The sequence below is a fragment of the Gossypium arboreum genome, chromosome 5, assembly GCF_025698485.1.
Source record: "Gossypium arboreum isolate Shixiya-1 chromosome 5, ASM2569848v2, whole genome shotgun sequence".
Lineage (NCBI taxonomy): Eukaryota > Viridiplantae > Streptophyta > Magnoliopsida > Malvales > Malvaceae > Gossypium > Gossypium arboreum.
This window is the reverse complement of record NC_069074.1, coordinates 19556803-19571388: the sequence shown is the minus strand read 5'-3', so window position 1 is coordinate 19571388 and position 14586 is coordinate 19556803. Positions and strand designations below refer to the sequence as shown.

The 14586-nt window shown below is 29.9% G+C and overlaps 1 protein-coding gene across 1 annotated transcript; it reads left to right on the top strand.

Annotated features, from left to right (window-relative positions):
* The first annotated feature begins 10862 nt into the window (after window positions 1-10862).
* On the top strand, window positions 10863-14355 carry LOC108450563 (receptor protein-tyrosine kinase CEPR1). Its single transcript, XM_017748242.2, has 2 exons — window positions 10863-13505; window positions 13595-14355. Exons 1-2 carry the CDS (start codon window positions 11021-11023, stop codon window positions 13990-13992), a joined length of 2883 nt encoding a protein of 960 aa, XP_017603731.1. The 5' UTR covers window positions 10863-11020; the 3' UTR covers window positions 13993-14355.
* The last annotated feature ends 231 nt before the right edge of the window (window positions 14356-14586 follow it).

Below are 14586 nucleotides of genomic sequence, written 5' to 3'. Positions count from 1 at the left end.
ATGCTGATCGAGGCATATAAATAATTTTAGCAATTTATTGAGTATTAACTTGACACACATTCATATATGTTTCTCTATTTAAAATGCAAATTGACATAATATGCATGAGATGTTGTTAATTCTAAAGGTTTAATCTGTTTAAGTATTTAGCAATTTTTACTTATTTTAATCCTGATATGATATAAAGTTTATAAAAATAAAATAAATCAAAATTAAAAAAATTTAAAAATAAATAGAATGAAATACACGAACGGAGACAACAAAATTTAAATTGTAGAGTCAAATTTTGAAAAGTTAAAATGTTTGTAAAAGTCATATCAACTAATATACCTTGATAAAACAAATATGCCTCTCTTTCATTTGGATGATAATTTGTAATTTTAGCTTGTAATTTTAGCTCTCAATCCTTGACTAGCTAGAAGGCTTTAAATACTAAATTTGATTAGTTTGACTTTTTTTTATTTTTATATTGGTTTGTATTTTACTTTGGTTATTCATTCTTTTTTTTTGTTCTTTTCCTACTTTATTTGTAATTTTTTTAAAATACATTTAAACTTTACACAAAAAAGTTTTTACGAAGTCAAAATACAACTAATTATTTTCTTTCACAAAATAAAAATTATTTAAGTGCTTTTTGGTGTCATGATAATACAATATAATAGTTTTCAAACACAAGATTCACAATAATTACATTGACAATAATAATTTCTAAATAAAAATACTAAATTTTTAATCAATATTTAAAAATATCAAGATTGTAAATACAACCAATATTAATTTCTTCATGATTTGTATTAGTTAACTTGTACAAATTATTATCCAATAAATATATTAGGAATTTCATACAAAATTAATATCCCAAAATCATTCAATTAATAAAAAATTAGATCTTGTATAAAAAATCTTAATCTATCACAAGAAAAGTCGAATTACCAATTAGGGAGATCTGTTTGAAAGTATTGGAAGATTATCATTTTTTTTTAGAGAATAAGAGAATTTTGGGAGAAAAGTAATAAGTGTTAAAAGAAAATAAAATAGATTTTAGTGGATATGGTTATTCTTTTGTTTTTATGTAAAAATATTTTTACAAAATAATTATTTTTAAAATTTGGGTAAATAATTTTAATTTTTATGGGTGAATTTATCAATTATGTAGTTTTTTTTAAATTTTAAGAGTAAAATTTCTTTTATTTATTTTTCTTTAATTGCCCTACAATCATGCATGTGGCTTTGTCGATGGGTACACGTGGACTGTCATGCAAGTTGTCGTGTTTAAAATTTTAACATTTTAGTTAGTATTCTTGTTAGAAAAATATCATTTCGACTTTTTTTTTAAAAGATTGATGGTTAAATTTGACTCTTTCTAAAAATATGTGAGCCAAATTTAACTTTAAAAAAAAAAAAGAACAAGAGTCAAATTGACAAAAATATGTAAATTTTAAGGGTTAAGTTTATCATTATGCTAGATGCTTTCAATGAAAAAACCTTTAGTTATTTGGGTTTTTTTTTGTTAAACTTTGCTATCAATCCTTATATTATCCATAAGTTATGGATTCAATCCATATACTTTAATTTGGTAATTTTAATAATGATATTTTACAAATTTTAAAATTTCAATCTTAACCCAATAATAGACATTATATTCATAAAGTTATGTTATTTCCAACATGCAACACAAAGAACATATTATTGCCTATATAATGCTATGTCATGTTGTTATTTTTTATATATTTTTCACTAAAAGGTAGGCCAAATGATTTAACGGTTAATACTTGTGTCAATACTAAAATTTTGTAATTAAAAAAATATAATAATTGAAAATGATCCAACACAAAATTTGAAAAATTAACGAAATTAATATTCAATAAATATTGCTAGCTAGGTCGGATCTTAAAATATTGCATTTATTATAATATTTTCCTATTTATTAAATATTGAATTTGTTGGTTTTCAAATAATATCATTAAAAGCAAGTACGGCTAGGTCACCGGGCTTTAGCCCATTTAGACAAGATTTTCAATTATCAATGCCTGGGTCTTGAGCTTATAGACTCAAACAACCCAAATTGATATCAATTAGTAATTGTCTAAAAAAGGAAATTGGGTATGGGCCTAGATGGATGTAGTTGGAGTCGTATTTATATTTACATGTAATACAAATTGTTGGAATGATGTTATATTTACTTGCATATAAATTTATATATATTGTCAATTAATTTATGTTTGACATTCTAATAGTTGGTAACATTATGCTCGTAATTTAGGTAAGCACACATGGTTTATTTTGACGAGGTATTTTTGTTTTGTTGAATTTATTGTCTCAAATATTCAGTTTTTAAATGAATGATATTTTAAAATTTATTCGAATGAGTTAATTTTATAATTAACATATTAATTAAAATATATTTAGATTTATGTTGATAATATGTTCTGGACATTTTTAATCATGGTGGAGTAACCAATTAAAGTATTTGAGTCTAGGTTTAAAAATTATGCTTGTTTAAAATATTGTAAATCTATAAGATATTTTATGTCTATTTTAAAGCACTCTTTTAATTATTTCATATTGACATTTGTTTTGAGTATTATAAATTTATATAATTTTTCATGACATGTTTGATATGTGAATGTTGCACTCATACTATTGTTGTCATTGTTTTTTCCCTTTTCTATGTCATGTTGTTTTACATAGTTTATAATAATAGTCCAACTTAAAAGAATATTATATCTATTTTTATTGTGATTTAATGAATTTCATATTGTACATAATAACTCGACTTAAGAGGAAATTTTATAATTTGTGTCATCTTCATATTATTCATTTTATGTATTTAAAAGGTTTATATGCATTTTATGTAAATTTTAATAATATGTATTCTATTTTAATAATTTTCATATCGTGTTTCAATGTCTCTCGTATTTTCATAATTTATCATAATAATTTACTTATAATCATAATTTACTTATTTGAGAATTAAACCATAACATTACTTAATATTAGCTATTTTAATGCATGAGATAACACAATTCAACGTCCAAGAAGGAGTCATTTATGTTGTTAATTAAAGTATTTAAGAGGATAAGTATGGTAAAAAAAATTTAATAATTTTATTATAGTCTCTCCAACTCATAAATAGAAAAATAAGACTTTCAAGATATTCAATTCACGTCCTTTTATATTGATACGCTTAAGACTCAATCAACTAATAAATAGAAGAATAAGACTTTCAAGATACTCAATTCACGTATTTCTATATTGATAAAGTTAAAATTCAATCGACTAATTATGATAAAGTTAAATATGATCAATATTATATTAAAATTATCCCATGAAGTAATATTTCTGATATTTTATATTATTTGTTTCTTTTAAAAGTAATATTTTTATATCATACTCATAGTTATGTATTTTTAGGTTTTATAAATCCTATTACTTTTATGTGTGGATATCGTATTTATATTACTTTTATATATGTTATGTTTTGTATATATACTTATAGCGGTTTAATTTAGAGAATAATTTATTTACATATTTTTAAAGGTGAGAATAATTTATTTAGTAATATCATATTCATGTTATATTTTAATCCATAATATATCTCACAAAATGTTTCATAGGTTTTTTTTAATGGAGTATTTATTTCATGTTGATTTTAATTATTTCAATTTTTTTTATTAAAATTAACTCTAAATTTATTTTTTTAAGAATTAAATCACTACAGTAAACTATTTTAGAAATCATAACCAAACCTTTGAGGATTCCATAGGAAATTAATTTAGGGAATGAAGCTTATATTGGAAGCAAATTTAAAGTATATCTAAATTATTTATGTGAAATATCTTAGTTGATTCTAACATACACGCTCAAAAGTTATTCTCTTTTCTTTATTTATTAATCATTCAGTCACTTTGATTGATGAAATTAAATAGACAAGAAAACTAATTTTCTTTTTCCTGGAAAAGTTGGTGTGAAAGAAAAATGATTGTTATGTATCTAAAGTTAGGGTACACTATTTTATTATTTATGTCCACTTTCATCATTTACCTTACAATTTTTTTAATGAAAAACAATATGTAATTAATAGTGAAATTTATCGTATACGAAAACATGGTTATAAATTGAGTCATTAGGCAAACCCTAATCCTTATTTTCATCATATTATGGAAAGTAAATCAAATTGAAAAAGGAATTGAGCCTCCAAAAAAAAATAATATCATTCTCCCCCCTATATAATAATAATAAAGCAGATTTATTATATAGAAATAGGGTTAGCACTTTAGGAACATTATTCAGTGTTCGGTTCACGGCCTGCCGTATCTTAATTCAGCTAAAATTAATTACTGTCTGGTAATATTTTGACACCTATTCATCTATTTTTTTTCTTAAACGTTCAAAATAAAAAATAATAATTGAATCTTTATAAAAAATATATACTTAATTGTGTTCTCAATGACCCCTCAAAAATTAATTGGCTTTTTCCATTAATGAAAATTGTCAATGATCAGTTTTTATGTTTACGTTATTCACATATTTGACAGAAGTCATCAGAAATTGCCAAACGGCAATATGTTGACGTAGCATGTTATGTCAGAAATTTTTTTTAAATAATTAAAATGTGCATATAAAATGGTATAAACAAATGGTTAACCAAATTTATTTTGGGTGAATACAAAATTTAAAAAACTTCAAAATTTATAAAAAAATATTAAAAAATTATTCATATTTTAAACATAATTGAATATCACCCGTATGCTTTATCTTCAATAGTCTCATAAATTTCTCTTCATTCTCTGCTTTCTTGATTTCTCTTGCATGTTCTCGTTATTTGTTTTGAATTTTACACATTTTTAGAGTAAAAAAAAATGAAAAAGGTTAATATTTTTAGTCGACCTACGAAACACATACTTAACCCGATGAATCACCTCATTCACTGTTCTGTCCACAGTCTCCACTATAGTAGAAGAAGTGTGGTAATTTAATGCGACCGCAACTCTTGCAATAAGGCAGATGGATTGTAATTACACTTTTTTTTTTCTTTTTCTTTTTGCTTTGAAGGAAGGTCATGAAAGGCACATGTTTTATATCTAATTCCATCATCTCCTTAGTCTCCAAGAGTTTTATAGGGTTAAATCTTACGTTATAATTTAGTTTTGTTTAATATTATACTTATTTCTGTGCCTATGGGAATAATTGAGTTTTTTTATTAAAATAGGACAAAAAAAAATCAAAATAATACAAAGTAAAAACTATGTATCAAAATGGTACATTTGGGGTGGTGCCGCCTATGGCAGAGGCATGACCACCCCATGTCAAATCAGAAATTACTGTAGCTGCCGGTCAAATTGCGGTACAGGACTAAAATGTAATAATATAAAGTATTTAGGGACCTGTTATGCAATTGTTCCATTTATAATGGCTGCTAAAAAAAGGGAAAGGGTGCCGCCTGGCACTGTGGCAGCACCAAACTTTAAATAGGGCGAATTTCCTTGTAAGCCCTCATTATTTATTATTTTCTTTTTATTCCCCTTCAAATTACTATATTATTTTAAACAAGCCCTTAACCTATTTTTGTAGTTAAATAAGCCCTTAACTTATGGTTTTTACTCATAAAAGCCCTTCATTTTAATATTAAAGTAAATATATTTTACCCAAAGTAAAGCTATTTAAAATATATAAACTAATTCACATTTTGGTTGATGTGAATAGTTTATTAAATAAAAATAAAATTTTAAAATTTCTTGAGAGTGCTTATGTACATGATATTCTTAACTACTCTTTCGAAAATTTTGATTATTTTTTAGATTTTATGTTGATGTTAAAGTGTATATAATTTTATTGCATCAAGAAAAATTTAAGATAAAAGCTTGAAATTCAAAATATATTTACTTTAATATTAAAATAAAGGGCTTTATGAGTAAAAACTATAAGTTAAGGGCTTATTTAACTAAAAATAGGTTAAGGGCTTGTTTAAAAATAATATAGTGGGTTGAAGGGGGAATAAAAAGAAAATAATAAATAATGAGGGCTTACAAGGAAATTAGCCCTATTTAAAGTTTGTAGCCGCCACACTGTCAGGCGGCACCCTTTCCCCTTTTTTTCAGCAGCCATTATAAATGGAACAATTGCATAACAGGTCCCTAAATACTTTATATTATTACATTTTAGTCCTACACGCAATTTGACCTAGCCACAAGAATTTTTGATTTGACATGGGTGGTCATGCCTCGCCATAGGCGTGCACCACCCCAAATATACCATTTTGGTACATAGTTTTACTTTGTATTATTTTGGTATTTTTTATTTTTGTCCTATTTTAATAAAAAACCAAATAATTAAATTAAGATCACTGCTTTTGTAATTTCTATTGTCAATATTAAAAATAGTTAGTATTAAAATTGTTAATATTCTAAACATAAATGAAAATTTTACAATCTTTAATTTTTTATAATTTTTTTAGTTTTGCACTCATTTAAAATGAATTTGTACAACTAATGTCCATATTTATTTAAATCTGAACAACAATGTGTCTAAATTCATTCTATATGCACATTTTACTTAATTATTTATATATATATATATATATATATATATATATATAATATACTACTTTTTGTTGATGTGGTAGTCACATGACAGTTTTAGTGGCTTCTATCAATTATGTCAATAATATTAATAATTAAATCGGTCAATGACAGCTTTTATTAAGAGAAAGAATTAATTGATTTTTTGATGTTATTTGAGAGATCACTTAAGTATACTTTTTTCTTTTTAAAGACTCAAATGATTTTTAATTTTTACCAAAGATTTTTTTACCATTAAACCCTTATTCATCTACTTTAGATCTAATAATTTGTATAAGTTTAATTTTACTTTGGGAAAGACTAACATTTACTCTTACAATTTGTCAATTTTTCTTAATATGCTATTTGATTTTTTTCTTGGTTGATGTTAGTTTTGAAATTTGGTAATTTTGTTGTAAAATTTAATTTTATGATAATGTGAGATTTCAAGTTCTTAAATTTTAAGAAAATATTTATTTTTAGTGTTGAGATAACATTAATACGATATTAAATTACTATGCGATTGTAAAAATTAGAGTTTGAAGATAATGTGGACAAAAAAGAAAAATTCAGGGACTAAGGATTACTTTTATAGGTGATAATCATACTTTTTGTCTAATTTTGTCTCTAGTCCCTCTAATATTTGGACTTTTGAAAAATTCATTCTTCTGCTTTAATTCCAAGAATTCAAACTCCTAATTTTCTTGTCTAAAAATTAATATCTAATATTGATAACACGATTAATTAATTTCTTTAAATTTGAATACGTACTACCAATGGATTTCAATTCTTAATAAGAACTTGGAATATTAAAATATAACATATTCAAATTTAACAACAATGTTTCAAATCGGAGATGTAAAATGTAATGACCCAAAAATTCACGGGCACCGGAAAAGCGAGTTATAGGGTCTCCGTCTTAGTAAACCGAGTTCTAAAATATTTATTAGGAATATTTGTGAGTCTAGTTGTGTGTTTAATTAGACTTTAATTAAGTAAATTTAGCTTAATTAAGAATAATTAAGGAAAAGACTAAATTTAATAAAGGGAAAAAGTTGAATTATAGATTAAAAGAAAATATAAAGGACCAAAATAGAAATTATGCCATTTGTCCTAATTGAGGCAGCAAATATATTGAAAAAATCTAAGATTTTTCTTAGATTTCATACGTTAATTAAGTTATTATTATTATTTAATTGATACTATATTATTATATTAAGAAGTAAATTAAAATAAAGACAAATGTGTGGTAATAAAAATATACACGTGTAATAATTATATTTGTACAATTGTAATATATTTATTTAATTACTTTTATTTAAGTAAATAGATTTTTATTATATTAAAATATTAAATTATATAAAGTAAATAAAATAAATAGAATAAGGACAATTGGATGATGATGATAATAGACAAGTGTAAAATATATGTGTACAAATGTAATATAAACATTTGTTATTAAATAGATATTTATTATAAAAATTATTATTATTTTATTAAATTAATAAAGTAAATTATAAACATAAAAGAATAAAGAAACTAAAAGAATAAAAGAAAGGAATGAAGGAGAAAAGAAACAGAGAAGCATTGGAATAGGGAGAAAGAAAAAAGGAAAGAAATGAAAAGCGGGAAATTAAGGTTTTAAAGCTTGGAGTTTAAATTTCTAACAAAGAATCCGAGGCATCGGCATCGGCATCGGCATCGAAAGGAAAGGAGAAAGTTATCGAGGACTAAAACGGGAGATTTACAGTTTGTATTACTATAATTCAAGTTATTTTTATTAAATGTTAAATTTTTTAATTATATGTATGGTAAGTAAATTATGAGGTAAGTATTATTATGGAATTGAAAAGAAAATTGAATTGATGATGGATAAGTATCAATATTGAATTGAATGAAAATGTATTGAATTGTGAAAATGTGTGAATATATGGATTGAATATTGATTGAAAGGTGGAAAAATGATTGAATTGAAAATGTGAGAAATTGTGATTGAATTGAGGATATATGTGATTTGAATACCCTATTAACTAGTCAGGCTGAGTCGAATATAGTTGGCATGCCGTAGGATTGGAAGAGTTCAGGGATTCTTCAACCTTGAGTCGATGAGACACTGGGTGTTACTATATTTCTTCAGATAGATTCGATGAGGCACTGGGTACCAACTTTCTTCAGCTTTGCCGATGAGACACTGGGTGTCAACTATTACTTAGAACTATCCATGAGGCACTAGGTGCCATACTGGAGTATTTGGTTGGATCCGTGTATCCGTCACGGTCCGAGTTTTGTTAATAGAGGTAAATAAATGAAATGATAAATCTCAATTGAAATTGATTGAGCCATTGAAATGAGAGGAGAAAATTGAATTATGAATTAAGATTGAAATTGAGATAGAGAATGAAAGGTATGAACTAAATGTTCATAAAGTGACTTAAATTCAAGTTTACGATATGTGTATTGAATGATGAATAGTTAAATTGAATTGTTATTGTGAAATAATGAAAGATAAAGAATGAATTAGTATATAAGAAATTAAATTGTTACATGTTTAATATTTATATTTTATTATTGTTAATATAATTTGAATTATGGTAATAGAACTGAGTATACTCATACTCCAAGTACGGTTGTTTCCGTGCGCAGGTCAGTAGAAGCCAAGAGTCCCGAATTAGCATCTAGAGTAATCCCGACTTCAAAGAAAATTTGGTGATATAATCTTTCTTTTGGGTAAAAGTGGCATGTATTTAGGAGTTGTATAGGTCACTCGAACATGTCTTATGTTTTGGTTGTAAAGGATGATTTATAATGTTTGGATGTTTAAATGAAATTGTAAGAAAAGTTATATGACACTTTGGTAATTTTGATACTAAGTTAAATAGAAATGAAGGAAATTATCAATAAATTTTGAATGATATTATGAATGCTTATTTAGTTAAAATATTATGTTAATGTTTTAGATATAATTTAGGTGTATTTAAATGTGAATTGGATTGGTTGTGATTTTTGTTTGGATTGGTCTCGATTTGAATTTACAGAGAAGGTTAGATATTTATAAAGGGGTTATATTGAGTTCGCACAAAAAAAATAAATTCCCAAGCACCGAATTAGTCCCTAATCACTCCTAACTCATATTTTGGGCCTCAAGGGTTCATCTAAGGGACTTTAAGATTATTTTATATTATGTTTGATAATTATTTGTATATTAATTGTAAATTGTCCGATAGGTCCCATAATGCTCCATAATTCTGTTCCGGCGATAGTTTGGGGTTAGGGGGTGTTACATAAAAGGACTAAATTTTATGGAATAAAAGTAGAAAAAGAAAACTAAATTTCAAAGGTTTGAAGAGTATAAGGACTGAAGTCAAATTAAACCTAATATGTTAAATATTTAGCTGAGAATCAAAACAACACCAAAGACTTTATGAAGAGTGGGCATCTTTGCTACAAGCTATACATCCTTGAGCATATCATCTCTATTCCCCGCTCTATCCAATCCAATCCAAAGATTCCCTTAAGCTTATAGCATCGTGAATATAGTAATTATATAAGCTTGTCAATTGCATCCATCTTAATTTCCATGAATTATCGTGCTAACTTCAATCACCTACTGGTATTGTAGTGTTTTTCCACTTACTTTTAGCGTTAGATCAGTTGGAAGGTGATGAGCTTTCCAGCAACTCAATTCTTTCTTTAGAACATTTGATTCGATCTTTATGAAGTCAATATTGAGATGTAAATAGAAGCTTACTTAAAATTCTTAATTTGGTACTTTAACTTAATCTGATCCAGACAAACAAAAAGAGGATTCACTGTACTATATCATATTATATTATATATGAATCTCACACGTGAGAGCAAAATCCTGTTGGGACATGAAATGAAACAATGATATGAGCATAATTTTCCACAAGCAAATTAACAGCTAGCAGCATTATAAATGTATAGCAGTAGGACCCCTATAAAAGGAATTTATATGTTCGTACATTATTGCACCACGTACAGCGATAGAAGAAGAATCATGGTATCTTTCATGTAATGCCAGAAAAGCAGTTGGCTTTTGATTACAAAAATACATTACACACATGCTCATGCCTTGAAGAAATTTGTATATTTGATGCATGTAAGTGGCAATATTGGCAACATATAGACCTGCAAATTTGTGGAACTTTGGGCCATGGCCATCCACGAGAAAGCAGGACTGATCACATCAAGAGCCAAAGGGATGTCATTCCTGTATATGATATGAGGTAGTGGGGTATAAAACATTGAAAATAAAAGCCTCTTTACGCAAAAAGAAACAAAAAAGAACAGGGGAACCTGCTTTCTTTTCCATCATCGAGGGGTTATTACGGTTGTACCCCATGATCCCCTCAATCAGCTCATTTATATACTCACTTTCCACCTTTCTCTGCTGCAAACAATTGCCTTAACATTAAGCTTCTTTTTTTATTTTCTATGAAATGGCACCAAAATTTATTCATCTCCTTCTGCTGCTGGCGGTGCTTAGTTTTGTGTTTTATGATTCTTCTCAAGCTATAAGAGATGATCAGTTTCGGTTCTTTAACCTCATGAAGGCCTCTCTATCAGGAAAGGCATTGTCTGCATGGGATGTCAGTGGAATGAAAAGTTTTTGCGATTTCCGTGGTGTCAGCTGCAACAATAGAGGCTACGTTGAAAGCATTAACATCTCAGACTGGTCCCTCTCCGGCAATTTCCCGGCTGACGTGTGCTCTCATCTACCGGAGTTGCGCGTTCTCGATATCAGCCGCAATAATCTCCGTGGCAACTTTCTTAACAGCATCGTTAACTGCTCTCTCTTGGAAGAGTTCAATATGAATTCCGCATACCTTAGAACAACACTTCCGGATTTCTCGAAAATGACTTCTCTGCGTGTGCTCGACTTGTCGTACAACCTCTTCACAGGTGACTTCCCCATGTCGATAACCAATCTCACCGATCTCGAGGTGATCTACTTCAATGAAAATGATGGCTTGAACTTATGGCAACTTCCGGGGAACATTTCTAGGCTCACAAAGCTCAGAGTTATGGTCTTCACGACTTGCATGTTGTACGGTTCAATCCCGGCATCGATTGGGAACATGACATCTCTTGTTGATCTCGAGTTGAGTGGTAATTTCCTTTCAGGTCAGATTCCAAAGGAGCTTGGATTGCTGAAAAACTTGCAGCAGCTCGAGTTATACTACAACCAGCACTTATCTGGCTCAATACCTGAGGAACTGGGAAACCTTACAGAGCTCGTAGACTTGGACATGTCGGTCAATCGGTTGAGTGGAAGCATTCCAGAATCTCTATGTCGACTCCCCAAACTTCAAGTCCTTCAACTTTACAACAACAGTCTTACAGGAGAAATCCCTGGTGTTATTGCAGAGTCAACAACCTTGACCATGCTGTCACTCTATGAGAATTTCTTATCAGGACAAATTCCACAGAATCTGGGGAAGTCCTCCGCCATGGTTCTTTTAGACTTGTCGGAGAACAAGCTATCAGGTCCATTGCCTGCAGAGTTATGTCGGGGTGGAAGGTTACTGTATTTGCTTGTCTTAGATAACAAGTTCTCTGGAAAGTTGCCCGATAGTTATGCAAACTGCAAGTCTCTTATTCGGTTCCGAGTTAGCAAAAACTACTTGGAAGGCGCCATACCAGAAGATCTTACAGGACTCCCTCATGCTGCAATTATCGACTTGGCTGACAATAGTTTTACAGGTCCTTTTCCAACTTCAATTGGAAATGCCAAGAACTTGTCCGAACTGTTCATGCAGAACAACAAGTTGTCGGGTTTTTTACCTCCTGAAATCTCGGGAGCTATAAATCTGATGAAGATTGATCTCAGTAACAATCTCTTGTCCGGTCCAATACCAACAGAGATTGGTGATCTGAAGAAACTGAATTTACTGATGTTGCAAGGGAACAAGCTAAGCTCTTCGATCCCCAGTTCACTTTCTTTGCTGAAATCTATCGGTGTTGTTGATCTTTCCAACAATCACTTGACTGGGAATATCCCAGAGAGTCTGGGTGAACTGTCGTCTAACACCATCAACTTTTCAAACAATGAACTTTATGGTCCAATTCCTCTCTCGTTGATTAAAGACGGGTTGGTGGAAAGCTTTTCAGGCAATCCTGGTCTTTGTACTCCTGTCGAAGTTCAAAGTTTCCCCAAATGTTCACACAAGCACAACCAAAAGAAGCGAAATTCTGTGTGGGCAATCATGATATCAGTCACTGTCTTTACTATCGGAGCCATCCTGTTCCTGAGACGTCGTTACAGCAAACAAAGAGGTGTAGTAGAACATGAACATGACGAGACCTTGTCTTCATCATTTTTTCCGTACAATGTGAAGAACTTCCATAGAATATGTTTTGACCAGCACGAAATCCTCGAAGCAATGATTGAAAAAAACATCGTGGGCCACGGAGGGTCTGGCACCGTGTATAGAATCGGGTTGCGAGGTGGAGAAGTTGTTGCAGTGAAGAGGCTGTGGAGTAGAACAGCAAAAGACACCACTCCAGAAGATCAATTGATCTTCGACAAAGGATTGAAGACCGAGGTCGAGACTCTTGGAAGCATAAGGCATAAAAACATAGTCAAGCTCTATAGTTACATCACGAACTTCGATCGCAAAATGTTGGTTTACGAGTACATGCCGAATGGGAACCTTTGGGATGCTCTTCATAAAGGATGGATCCATTTAGATTGGCCAATTCGACACCAAATAGCACTTGGGGTCGCACAAGGCTTGGCATACCTTCACCATGATCTGTTGACACCTATTATTCACAGAGACATCAAGTCAACCAACATCCTATTGGACGCCAATTATGAACCCAAAGTTGCAGATTTCGGAATAGCCAAGGTTTTACAAGCCAGAGGAGGCAAAGATTCAATCATTACCGTCATAGCAGGCACCTATGGCTATTTAGCCCCAGGTATACATCTTGTTTATTCATATATTTCTAGTACTATTTTTTTTAAAAAAATTGTTCAATTAAGTTCAATCAATGTGTTTGACGGACAGAATATGCGTATTCAAGCAAAGCAACGACCAAGAGTGATGTGTATAGTTTTGGAGTGGTGTTGATGGAACTAATAACCGGGAAGAAACCGGTGGAGGCAGATTTCGGGGAGAACAAGAACATCATATATTGGGTTTCAACAAAGCTGGATACGAAGGAAGGGGTGATGGAGGTGTTGGACAAGCGGGTGTCGGGGTCATTCAAGGACGAGATGATTCAGGTTCTCAGAATTGCGATGCGTTGTACATACAGGAATCCAACCCAACGTCCACCGATGAATGAGGTTGTTCAGCTGTTGATTGAGGCTGACCCTTGCAGATTCGATTCTTGCAAGCTGTCAATTAATAAAACCAAAGAAGCATCAAATGTCACCAAAGTAAAGAGCCAACCAGAAGTATGATCTGATCAGCGGTGTATGATGAAGCAGCAGCGTATCCACCATCCGCCCACCCTATGTCATTCGGATTAGGATGTAAGTTTCAAATATAAATGTTTGAAGTTATTTCATGTATCTGGAAGTTTTTACCTTGGTATTCATATAAATATTTGTGTGTGTAAAGACCAATCAAGCTCTTTTTTCTTTTGTTTTGCTCTTGTAAGTTGTAATCAACTTAAGTGCTTTATAATGATGCATAGCTTCCGTATGAAATAATTGTGTATATAGCTCTTAATAGGCTTTTCCCCCGCCTCATGAGAGTGATTATTAAGGGGCTTTTATTTATTGAAATGGAGTGGGGGTAGTTCCTGGTTCTGATTATAAAAACTTTAAGGCAGGCATGATTCCCATGGTGGGGTCCACACCATACAAACTATCCATTAAGAGATGATGGAATTACTTGAATTTTGAAGAAGCATCCATTGTCTATACATGTAAGTAAGAGACAGACAAAAAAACAGAGATGCCTTCAGGTTTCTTTTCTTTGATTCCATTTGTTCTTTTTTTATTATTATTTAGCTGATTTCCACGGGACATGCATTAAGGATTCAAAGGGTT

What these genes read in the sequence shown, in the direction of transcription:
- LOC108450563 (XM_017748242.2), top strand. Translation starts at nt 11,021, where the DNA reads ATGGCACCAAAATTTATTCATCTCCTTCTGCTGCTGGCGGTGCTTAGT. An exon ending in CTATGGCTATTTAGCCCCAG is followed by an intron (nt 13,506 to 13,594) that starts GTATACATCTTG and finishes TTTGACGGACAG; the next exon opens with AATATGCGTATTCAAGCAAA.